Here is a 13202-nt window from a genome sequence, read left to right as displayed (position 1 = left end):
GTTTTGTGAAGCTGTGTGCATATCTCTGTATTCCTGGTTGCAAGATACATTTCCCCTCAGATACAATAAAGTTAAAGTTGAAGTCTAATCAAATTATTTGATGGGCCTGCTCATAATTCTTTTTTTTTTTGTCAGAGCATGTGATTGATGGATTGCTGTCGGGATGTACATTTGACTAATAGAACAAAACATGCTTTTGAAACTAATTGCCAACCCTAGCTTTAATGCAGAGGTGATGAGAGAAGAGGCCTTTGTCACCAAACCGCAATTTGCAAAATTAGATTATTTCCTCTCCTGCAGATTTTAAGACGTCTCATTAATCACAACACACACCCTATTCCAAGCCCTGTATGAGGATTGAAAGCCCCTAAAACACATGTATCTGGAATTTGCAAAGGACAATCCTTTGTGAGATTTTGTGAAACAGGCCCCATTTCCACATCAACCCTCCTCTCCAAACATGATATAAACATTAGATTAGACTTGTTATCTGCTTTTGTATGGAAATCTGCTCCATTTTAACTAGTAGTCCTGCTGACAAACAAAACAAATCAAAACACAACCCAGTTGGTTTAGGCAACAGAACAGAATTATAGACAAAGTCTGTTTGGCATTATGTAGGAACAAATCTAATAGCATATAATACAAAATATTTCAGGTTCACCCTTGATATCGGCTGACACCAATTACTGCAGAATAAGTAGCAAAACACTTTATGGGGACTTGATTGAGCTGTGTAACTGTTAAATAAAAACTGCTTATAACATTCATTGAAAGCTGACCCGCTCAACGATCCATCTATGCTCAAGAGAAGCTTAAACATCAATATTATCCATCAAGGTGCAGTATTAAATAATTTCTTTATCCATGCGGTTAAAGGAGCCGCTTTGATACAATGCTTCTAAGTCTAATCAAGCAATGCGAATTAAGCGAAAATCTCTGCACCGTCTGAATGTACAATGTGTGGAGAATGATGTGTGTACATTTCTTACATGCATATGTTTGTGTGTGTGTTTGTGAGAATACACTTCAAGAGAACTCTTCAGGTTGAGCGCTTGGAGCCCCTCCATTTTGCGTTGGCACACTGCCCCCGTTGCTTGCAGTGATCTCCGTGTGGCGTGCTGTGATGTAGCTTCGCTTCTTGGAAGACAGGGATTGCTTCCTCCCAGAGCCGCCGCCATTGCCCTCGGCAGGGTCGTAAACCACCACCACAGTGGTATCCATTCTGGACAGCGTGTACATGCTGCTCTGGCGGGTCGGGTGCATCCGCGTTGAGCGAAGTTCCAACTCATCGTAGCTGGATACCTTGATGAAAGGGCACCAACGAAATGCACGCTTGAAGCCAGCGCGAAACCTGGTGCCACATAAAGAGGGAGAGGGAAAGGGTTGAAAAACACAGGGCAGAAAAGTAAGTAAATGTGTGAAGTGGGTATTTTGAGATATATAAAATTGAATAAGCAACCAGTTGTATATAATATAGTTCAAAACAATACTGCACAAAAGGTTAGCTGACAAGAGATTATATTTAAGGTGCCAGTGAAGCTTTTTAATAGGTAGTACGTGACCCGTGTCTAAATATTTGTCTAGTTATGAAATACAAGTCTGTGATGTGGAAGTGCAGTATTTATGGTGAGGGTACTCCACAGTAAAGAGACAGTACTTGTGATCCTGGCTTGGAGCTTTTTCAGAAGGCAATTATTCTTTGAGACACAAAAGTAATTACATTTTTAAGAGCAATATCATTTCTTAAACCCCTTTTTTAAACTGTCATAACAACTCATTAATACGGCAATTTAATCACTAGAGAGATTCTATGTTTTCCATCCAATGAGATTACCAGAATACCCTTGATCTTACATATAAAGCACTTAATATAACTCAAGAGGAACTTAACTGTATTACCCTCAGTGAAGAAAATGTGTTTTATCAACAAACAAAAATAAATCCCACTGTTGTTGTTTGATGTAGTAGCGCTGTCAGTAGTAGTTTGGATTGCCAACACAACCCTGTTGTTACTCACCTGCTGTTGAGGCAGCAGTAGATGATGGGGTTGTACATGGTGGAGCTCATTGCCAGCCACAGCACGGAAAGGTAAACCTGCTGGATGTACTTCCACCTGCTCAGACGCTTGTTAAGACCCATCACAATGAAGTAGATGTGATAGGGCAGCCAGCAGAGGGCAAAAGTCACAACAACAATGATCATCATCTTCACCACCTACGAGAAGAAGGAGAGAACGAGGATGAGAAACATTCACCAGCTGTCATTGGTAGCTCTGTTTAGGATTCCTGGAAGCATTAAGAGAGACAGAGTGAAGGACAGCACTGTGTGAGGAGGAAATCATAAACCACTGCTAATCCGCCACATCCCTGGAACTGAAAACTTTGGTGGAAGAATGTGGAGCATCTAATTTTAGTAGCTTCCGGATTGCAGAATGTTGGCAGTTCCTGGTAATTGTTATGGAAAACAAGAGAGTATGTACTTGTTGTTTGTTTGATCTTGTCAAATGTATGGCATATAGTGCCACAGTAAAACTCTGTATAGAGTCTATCAAATGCAAATATATTGCATCAAGATAAAACCCTTGAGATGCATCGTTTCGTTTCAAGGGGGTCCCAGAACAAACTCGAAAAACAACACAAATCACAAGGCACACCACATAACACATCAATGTGAAATAAAGAAATAGATAACCTCCCCTATAGCAAAAATGAGTTATAGCCTAAGCACTGCAATTACCATCTTGTGTTGAAAGTTAGCCGTCTATGATAGAAAGTGATCTTGGTATGAATCTGCAAAACGTATTTGTATTATTATATGTTACATTGAGAGGAATAAGAATCATTTTGAAAGATTTTGGATAAATAATGTCGGCAAAGTCCAGACTGCGCCAAATGTTCTGGCCAGTCTTACTTTCTTGTTGCATGATAAGGTGCACACTGTTACTACGTGCTAATGGTAATAAATTCCTATTCCTAGAATACAGCAGGATAATATTTCTGAAATATATGCTATAGGGTAAAGAAAGATAAACTGTTCTTTATCTTACAACTTCTATGGCAAATCGTAAAATGGTATTAAACCATTTTCCTAGTAGTTACACACATTATTAAATATAAAATGTCTCTTATTTTCTCAATTTTCTCTCTTTTTTATGAATTATTTAACAACTCTAGGAAGTGAAGTTAATGAATGGTTCTGCATTGTCTCTGTGTGATAACTGGGAACACAATCCAAAAGCAGGCAGCACAGGCACGCTACCAGAGACAAAACAGACATCATTGCATTCCTCCCAAAAACTAAACAAAAGTCCTGGCACCCCTTGTTTTGAGTGCATGTCTCAAAGAAGTTTACGGCATCCTGTAAACGGTGCTGGAAGGATGCTAAACAGTGGTAAAGCAGTCAGTCAGTAGTTTTGTTTATGCCAGTGTGAACATTTAATGAAGACTTCTATTCTCTCTATTGTATTTGCTGGGGACTATTTTTAGCAGCATATTAAAACACAATGTGTTACAGTTTTTTAAAAAGCTGTCCTTTCCTTTTGAATGAAGTTAAGTTTCTCAATATGATTGATATGTAAATAAACTTGAGGAGGAGAAACATTTGCTAAGGGATCTTGGGTTGAGTTTAAACAGTCCATATTTAGACTGCCAATGAACTCCATACAACATATATTACCCACACACGGTATTTCATATGAGGCTAGCTTCTTGAATGTGTAAAGAATGTCTCTGCACTGTAGAAAATGGCTGTGAAATCCACAGTTATGTACAGTGTTTGTGCACAGTCAATTACTGTATACTATTTTATCGTATAATACCGTGTTTCCAACCAGAAATTACAGTACCTCTGGAGTTACTTTAAAAATATCAGTAGTAACGTCCCAACTGTATGTACTGTAGAAAATCACAGTAACCAACAATGTACTGTAGAAGATCACAGTAACCATCAATGTACTATAGAAAATCACAGTAACCAACAATGTACTGTAGAAAATCACGGTAACCAACAATGTACTGTAGATATTCACAGTAACCAACAATGTACTGTAGAAGATCACAGTAACCAACAATGTACTGTAGAAGATCACAGTAACCAACAATGTACTGTAGATATTCACAGTAACCAACAATGTACTGTAGAAGATCACAGTAACCAACAATGTACTGTAGAAGATCACAGTAACCAACAATGTACTGTAGATAATCACAGTAACCAACAATGTACTGTAGAAGATCACAGTAACCAAAAAAGAAAGAACCAACCGAAAAAAACCATTTCTAGAATAGCTAAAATATCTAAAATATCTTAAATAAACCAACATCTTTTTCTTAATATACATAATCTTGATGCAGTGTATAGTTTGGCTATACTAGATATTGTATATACTTAGTAGATATATATTTTTAAGACCCTATGTCTTTGCAAACCGGAAGAACTACAACTGTGGTGCTGATTTGTACCAAGCTGCATAGCGTGGATCTAGGGAATTGTAATTTTTAAATATAGTGTTTTTCCTAAAATTGGAAGTTATAAATACTGAATTACGAATACACTGAGGGTTTAAGGGGATGGCAAACACATGTGTGTAATCAGATTTTAAATATCAAATTGAGAAATGGGTGAAAATACATTTTAACCAAGTGCCCCCAGCTTTGACTATACTCACATGATAGCTGAGGTCAAGAGCTCTCTATAACAGTATGTCCCATGTCTGTAGTCCCTTTTGTTGCTTAATTATAAGCCTTCAAACATGCACCGAGGTCAAGGTTCAAAGGTCAGTATTTCAAAGCAGAAGCCATGTGGAATCTTCATACTGACATATGTTACTCTCCAGGTCAATACCTTTCCAACAATGTATTTGGTGTACCTCTACGGCAAAGTTTTCATCTTCTCATTTCATGGTCACAAGCCATCCCAGGTGTAAAGTTTCAGAGAGCACTTTCAAGGCCCAATATAGAAGCTTTTTTTTTTGTTTATTTGTTTTTGTTTTATGGAAATAGTGACCAAAATGAGTCACCTTAAGAGATTACAATACTACAGAATCTGTTTCATTAGCCAATGCAAGCATACAAAGAATGTGTCTTGGCATTGCGCCTTAAAAACGCAACACAGAGGAATAAAAATAGACAAAAGTAAGGTAATAATCATAATTTGTATTATTATTGTGGCGGCTCAATTCCCAGTCCAGTTTGAGTCGCCGAGAGGCTAAGCTTGGCTATAGGCTGTGACTCGTTTTCAAAGAGAAAATCCACACCGAAGTAATATAGTCTGACAATATTTAATAAACAAAAACTAACTACAAACTATAGGGACAAAAACAGTCAACAGAAAAAATAGGCTTGTTTGAGATGAGCTGTGGCTCGCCTCAAAAGTACGAGAATAGCCGATTGCAGCCGGGGGAGGTCTCAAAAAGCTCGCCTGAAGTCGGACAGCTCGGAGTCGGCTTGACTCGGTTTGCAATGGCGGAAATTGCGTTGGCGTTCTTCGTTGCAGATGAAGTGGATGCAATAGAAATCCCACAATTATTATATCACTACAAATGAATGACTCAAGTGTCTGTTCATTTTAAAACAAATCAATACAAGGGGGGTTGAATCCTACATGTAAAAGACAGAACCACTACTTTTCAAAACTACTTCCGTCAGTGGTCTTGACCAGTTTGCATTTATAAAGAATGCACAAATGTGTTTAATCGTTAATGTCAGATATGTACTAAGTAAATACATTTGTTCCTGCTCAAGATTAGATTAAACTTTATTGTTATTGCACAGATTACAGGTACTGAGACAACGAAATGCAGTTTAGCTTCTAACCAGGAGTGCAAAAAGCAGTAAAGTGAAAAGTAATGTACACAATCTACAGAATAAAATATAGAATTAATTGAATGATGAATAAACAGTGAGGGGTATGAATACACTAGATATACACAATAGCCTATGAGCCAATTGGAAAGTTTAATCACCAGCACGGGGTAAAAACCACCAATGAGCGCTTAGCTCGATATGCCAGCGAGTCGTTTCCCATGAAGCATTTCGCTTTTGCAGCTCGTGGAGAGAAACTGGTGGTGTTTCTCAATGTCGAGGACGCTTCCTTGGTAAGACATGTCTTCCGAGTCAGGTCCATCAGAGGCAAGAATCCTTCCTGGCATTCGGAGAACGAAGAATGGAACAGGTGTGTGTCATATGAGAGGCCCCGCCTTACATTTTCCGCCAAAGATTTGGGAAATTGGTCCGTGCGCAAAGCATTATGGGGATTTTAAGACCGCAGAGGATACACATGTGCAGCCTCGAAATTTCCCGCAACGAAGGACGCCGGCCTCGGTAGGATTCCAAGCATCCTGGACATTGGAACAGTCCTTCGGCGGGACTCGATGACGTAGCATCCTTGAAATAGTGGCTCTGGAGCAGCCTTCCTCGACATTGAGAAACTCAACTCAGCGCTCGGCCACGCCCTTTGCTGAACCAGGAAGTAACCTCCCCCAATGGACATGGTAACTCAAGAGACAAAGAAAGTCATTAATACAAATAATTTTGTCAGTTAATTTATGTAACCGTAGCCAACGTTTGACAGTCCGACGTCAGGCCGCTTAGTGAAAAAGCAAGTTAAGCTAACTGTACTCGGCTAGCTTATCAACATGTCTTACACGTGTAAGGTTTGTAAGTTCCGTACAGGGTCCATTCCTGCATTCATTTTGCATGTTAAAATTCACAGAAATCTTGCAAACATTAGATTTCATTGTGGACATGCAGAATGCCCTACTGTATTCAAAGTGTTTTAAAATATTGTATATTATCTAAGAATAGTGATAATGTATTTGCCAAACAGTGCCTTTTGTTGTTGTTACATGCTCCCCTCCGTGTTGTCTTTTCTGTCTCCCTGCTGCACAGGTGTGCCTGGTCTGCCCCTGGCTCCGCCTCTGCCCAGGTGTTCCTAAATTCCACTCAGCCGGGTTATAAGGAGAGACTGGAGGAGAAGGATCAGTCGCCTATCCCTATGCCGGAAGACTCTGTCTGTGGACGATCTCTCTGCTGTTTTTGAGCTGTAGACCCCTTTGCTATTGTGTTATTATGTGTATTCTGGAGGATCTGGTAGTCTAGTTTTCGTGGCTTTATTTTGTTTCCCGTAGCTTTTGTTAGATTTCTGGTTAGGGGAGGGAAGCTCTGGGTCCTACGGCCTGTGGTGTGGCTGGCTCAGGCCCCCTCCTTCGTTTTTTTTCTTTTGGCCAGTCCTCCAGACCTCGTGTCAGCCTTCCATCTCGTGCACAAACTTATCTCGTGCCCTCATTGGGCGCGTTCGTGTGTGTTGGAGGAGGGGCTCTGTAAGGAAGTCTGAAGGAAGGGGCCGATTTTTCAAATTCTAGCGCACTCAAGCTGGTTTCTCCATTCTTACCTACCCTACCTTTAAGTTTATCTTAACTTCTCTTTTTGTTACGCTTAGTTTTTTCCTCCTTGTGAGCGTTTTTTTTTGTTATTCCAGTACATACTCTGTGAAAGGTAGGGTAGGTAAGAATGGAGAAACCAGCTCGAGTGCGCTAGAATTTGAAAGCACGCAGCCGAAAAAAATCTGCCCCTTCCTTCAGACTTCCTTACAGAGCCCCTCCTCCAACACACACGAACGCGCACATGACCAATGAGGGCACGAGATAAGTTTGTGCACGAGATGGAAGGCTGACAGGCAGGTAGGCCATCCAGTTATTTTAGCCGGGCCGGTGAAAATAATTGGTCTAGCTTTTTACAGCGCCACGGCTTCCACAGATTTTTTTATGTATTTATTGTCAAAGCATTTAATATATTCATTGCTATCGGGGTGTTAAGAGCATTCCATGGAATATAACAAAAAGTGTTTCTGAAGTGAATTACCTACCCCACCTTTAAGAGGGATTGTCTGTTCATTGACATTAAAAAGACAATTTGTTACATTCAAGACTGTGTCTCTGGGTCGTGCATTTGGGTTCTCCAGTTTGTGTCGAGGTCGTGACACCTTTTCAACTACAGCATGTCTCTAAAATGGCTTGGCAGAAGAAATGGCTTCATATTTTTTGTGTTGATTTGTTATCGCCACTGTTTTAAAAATGCAATCTCCATGTTTTTGGATATTAATATCCATTGTTTTGGAATTGCAGCTGTTGGTCAGTTAAGCACAGTTTATAAGACATGGAAGATAATTGTACATGGGATATGCAATGGAAGACTACATTTGTGGTAGCCATGGTATGCTCACCCATTTAGCACAAGAAGATACATGTCCTTGATACCGTTCAACAATTAAGAATAAATTGTTAAAATGTATTGTTTGCTGTCTCCCTGCAGTTATTGGTGAGCTTTAAAATTGTGTCAAGAATTTCTGGTAATCTGTAAATTACCAGCATGACATGAAGTATACTATAATAAAGAAATTGTTTTACACTTACAATACTGATACTGTAACTTAAAATGATAGCATTAAAGTTTCTATTTTACAGTTGAAACACTATTACCGTAAACAAAAATACAGTACTTTTTAAATGGCAGTGTTTTATTTTATAGTTAAAATACTATTACCGTAAACAAAAATACAATGCTTGGAAATTACTGTGTTTTATTTTACAGCTATACCACTACTGCTGTAACAAAAAATAAAGTAATTACATATTACTGTGTTTCATTTTACAGTTTAAACACTATTACCGTAAACACAAATACCGTACTTGGAAGTTACTTTGTTTCATTTTACAGTTAAAACACTATTACCGTAAACACAAATACAGTACTTGGAAGTTACTGTGTTTCATTTTACACTGTTATTGTAAATAAAAACGTGTAAATACTGTGATTACCTTTACAGTATGTAACTGGCAGCAATTGACAAGTTACTTACTGTAATTAGTTGTACAGTATGTAACTGGCAGCAATTGACAAGTTAATTACTGTATTTAATTTTACAGTAAGTAACTGGCAGCAATTGACAAGTTGCTTACTGTAATTAATTTTACAGTATGTAACTTGTCAATTGCTGCCAGTTACATACTGTGAATTTCACGGTACGTTTCTTACAGTGTGCTTTAACACATCATTGTTTTGGCATACTCTTTTTTGCTATGCAACTGTGCACATAATGAAGTATATTCTAATTATGAACATACATTCCTGACTCAAGAGGTTGATGCTCTAATTAAGCAACAAATAAATGTAATTGTGCCTGTGTTATTAGCATTGATCATCAACAACAGTCCAGAAGGGAACAAGCAGACACAGCATGGGTTGAAGACTTTTGAAAATACTTTGAGCATTATACACTGGCAACTACTATTGATAGTTAAATGTGCCAGAGCAGACCAAGAACGTGCATCCATCCCAAGTTTCTATAGTGTAAAATCCATGGGGGCCAAGATTTTGAGCATGATATGAAGCCATAACCCATATAGTCTTTTGCTCATGCAGTTAAATAAACATTGTTGAAAGTATATCCTGTAAAGCACAGGAGGTTTAGGTTAGCTCATGCTGTGGTTTATTTAAACATTGTTGGACTCTCTACTGGGATGTAGACAATGTCTGTATGGGATGGGGATTAATGAGAATGTGAGAGAACATATTTCAAGCGATGTCTTTTGTTCATTTTATATAATAGTGTTGATAGTAAGAGCATGGCTGCGTGTTATAATGTTCTAAGCTGAGCATCGGCATTCTGCAAAAGTTTGAATGAAAGTTGAAGGCCTCACTGGTGCACAAATAGAACAGAATAACAAAGAAAACAATAGAGTTTCTGTTTTCACGTGTATTGTTTGCAGTATATTTTAAGGGTTATAAAGTGTTTTATAATATTGCAAGGATGAAAGGCAAATACAAGTGAGTAATTAAAGATATCAAGACAGGAAAATAAATAAGAACTCTGAATAGGACAATTAACACAAAACAAAATATGGTACAAAGAAAAACAGTGTTAAAACATTTCTTTGTACCAAGTGACTTTAAATGTAAGAAGGTCTTCCACTTGAATGTTTAAGAATGTATTACATTTTAAAACGGAGGAAACCAAGCTTTTACAAGAACAGAAAGCTGTGCATCATCAGCATACAGATGTAGCAGCTTATTTCAGACTCCAGCTTACAGCTTCCTGCCTGCTACCTGCCAGCTACCTGCCTAAGACCTGCCAAAGACCAGTATCTGGGAATGTTAAGCCCTCCCACTATTTTCCAAGAGGGCGTTGCCAGATTTTCAATTTCAGGATTTAACCAGGAGATGGCGCTTCATTCACAAATACAGAAAGACAACTTTTCATGAACTTTCAGTTTTGTTTAGAAGAGCATTTGAACACATCAATATTTTAGATCAAATAAAGTATATCTAATCTTGTAATTCAATAATATATAGTCTTTATATATTAAATAATCATAATAATAATGTAAATGTTTACATTACACTTCTTTATTTGTCATGTGGTCTACATACGCTGTAAAATGTATTATCTCTTCGATTTACACACGGCATCTATTGCACTTCTGTCCATCCTGGGAGAGGGATCCCTCCTCTGTTGCTCTCCCCGAGGTTTCTCCCATTTTTCCCTTTGAAATGTGGGTTTTTCTCTGGAAGTTTTTCCTTGTACGATGTGAGGGTCTAAGGACAGAGGGTGCTCATACTCATACTGATATTCTAAACAAACTGTGCTGTTGTATTTGCTGTAAAGTGTCTTTACTGTAGGGTATTTTTATTATATGTACAGCACTTTGGCAACAGAAGAGGTTTTTCTTTAAATTTAAGTTAAATGCATCAATCTGGTGCACTTTGAGGGCAAAATTAAGAGATTTATGGATACAGCTCTCAACACTCATATGAAACAGAACTGTTATAATAATGATGAGAAACTATGAAATAAGAAATGAATCAAATTAAAATGTAATTATCATATAATATATTATATAGTGTATTGTATTATTAAGTAATATCATACATTAACCCCATTATAGCAGATGCCACATTGAATGGATGAACACATGTATGCATAAATAATTACAACAGAGTATTTCTAAATACAAGCTGTAAAAATACTTATATGTATTTAATACTAATAACATAATGATTAATTTCAGATGATAATACTTTTCAGTGTCTGTCTCATGCAGCAGCTGATCCAGTAATGAGTGACCCGGCCGACAGTAAAAATAAACATTTATAACTAGTTTAGGTTGTTTGAGAGGTAATTAAAATAGCTAAGGGTGATGATCTGACTTGAAGTGTGTGTTTTGCTCCTAATTAAATGTTTTGATAAGTGCATGCAGATCACAGTGCAAGATGTGAAGTCAACAGGTATTCACTCAGAGGGGGGTAGGTACGACATGTATTTCTTTTCAAATGCATATAGGCAATGCCAATCATTTACATGTTCTGTAGGCTACACTGCTCTTTCAGGCAAGAATTTGAATGGGATGGGGAGACGTGTGCGATTAAAAATTAGTGGCCAAACTATGGCCAAACTAAGACTTAGTTTTTCAAAAGAGAAAATGCAGATATTATATAAAAAACTAAACTTAAAATCTTGTTTTTAATGCCCCAAGAGCAATAAAAACACTTGGTAAAAAAATCCTGAGTGAGGCTTTCATATATGCATTTAGCTGACGCTTTTATCCAAAGCGACTTACTATTTAATAAATGATAAATGATTATTCATAACAAATATGACTGATGTGTGATTATTATTCATGCTATATACTGATATAGGGCTAAGTAAGCAATCAATCCTGCAAATTAACCCTTAGTTGTTCAATATATTTATTCAGACAATGTGAGTAGAAATACAGAAATTCTGCTCCCACCTAAGGCCAACGTTGCAATATTACAACATTTCCCTAAAAACTTACCAAAACGTAAACATTTTTAAAACTCTTTCATTTCTGCTCCAGAGGCTATACAACAACATCTGAAAGGTCAAAAAAACAAACAGGGCTAGACAGCCATTTGTAACATATGGAAGAATGGTGAAAAGAACCAACTGGACTGGGACCAATGGGAACATGCCTCTTCCCCTCAATGTGAAGCAAAAGATTGAGTCCTATGTTTCCAATCGGTTCCCAAATGTGAACATTATTTTGTATTTTTATTAAATTTGACAATGTCAATTTCACTTTCCACTATGTAGAGGTATCTTGGGTCAGTCTTGTCTTCCAAAAATCAGGAAGTAAAGTCCCTGGTTTGTGACAAGATGTGAAGTCAACACGTAGTCACTCAGAGGGGGGTACTACTTCTTTTCAAATGCATATAGGCAATGCCATTCATTTACATATACTGTAGGCTACATTGCTCTTTCAGTCAAGAATTTGAATTTGAATGGGATGGGGAGACGTGTGTGATTAAAAATGAGTGGCCAAACTAAGACTTAGTTTTTCAAAAGAGAAAATGCAGATATTACACTCTGAAAAGAAAGGGTAGACATATCAGTACTCTTAGTGCCAAGTAGCTAAGCTGGGAAAACCTCAGTAAACATGCAAATGCTTGCCTTTTTACAAGATTGTCAACGGCCTTACCTCACCTCCTCTTATGGCGCGTTTCCACTACAGCGTGGAGCACGGTTTAAGAGGGCTGTGACGTCAGCGGCCCGTCTTTGGTTGCGTTTCCACTTGGCCTAGTACCGGCAGGCGGGTCCTAATTCACAGTTTTTCTGGCCTCATAAAATCGCGGGTCTAGGGCCAGAGACAACGAGGCTGAGTCGGGCTGAGTATGCTAAACTAGAGAGAGCATCGCTGGCAAGGGGGCTACAACTACAACAAGATGGACATATTTGACCGTGATTTAATTGTAATACACGTTTCAAAATGATGCCGAAGTAACAACATACTGATACCGGTTAGTAAAAACCATGAATTAATGCTTTGTCAAGTCTGCAGACAGACGGCAGGCGAAAAACCTTTTAAAATGCGTGTGTTCTAAATGGAGATTGGCTAAGCTAACGCAGTATATGCTCCGACCGTCCACACTCACAACAACGGCCTATACAGACATAAATAAAGCAGCGACTGTATTCACCATGACACAGGCAGTCTGTGGTTTGTACTTGTTTAACTTTTGTCTAGTTTCTGAACATATATGAGGAGCTGTGAGCTCTGAGTGCTAACAGCTAACGGCTGTGTTGTTTTTCTGGGGTTCTCTGAAGATCACGTCACGGCTCCGCCTACACTGCGTTACTATAGATACTACCCCCAGTTCCTAAACTGTAATGGAAATGCGCCA

General features: G+C 38.3%; 1 protein-coding gene across 1 annotated transcript in view; it reads right to left on the bottom strand.

Annotated features, from left to right (window-relative positions):
- Nucleotides 1–793: 793 nt before the first annotated feature.
- tacr3a (tachykinin receptor 3a) overlaps nucleotides 794–13202 on the bottom strand; it is a 53288-nt gene continuing 40879 nt past the window's right edge. The window contains exons 4-5 of the mRNA XM_034120681.1: nucleotides 2021–2217; nucleotides 794–1354 (exon numbers count right to left, since the gene is read on the bottom strand). Of these exons, the coding sequence (XP_033976572.1) occupies nucleotides 1030–1354; nucleotides 2021–2217 (522 nt within the window). The 3' untranslated portion in view covers nucleotides 794–1029. The remainder of the gene's footprint in view (nucleotides 1355–2020; nucleotides 2218–13202) is intronic.

Source organism: Trematomus bernacchii, unplaced genomic scaffold (genome assembly GCF_902827165.1).
Source record: "Trematomus bernacchii unplaced genomic scaffold, fTreBer1.1, whole genome shotgun sequence".
NCBI lineage: Eukaryota > Metazoa > Chordata > Actinopteri > Perciformes > Nototheniidae > Trematomus > Trematomus bernacchii.
Note: the sequence above shows the minus strand (reverse complement) of the source record. Positions and strands in the feature narration are given on the sequence as shown.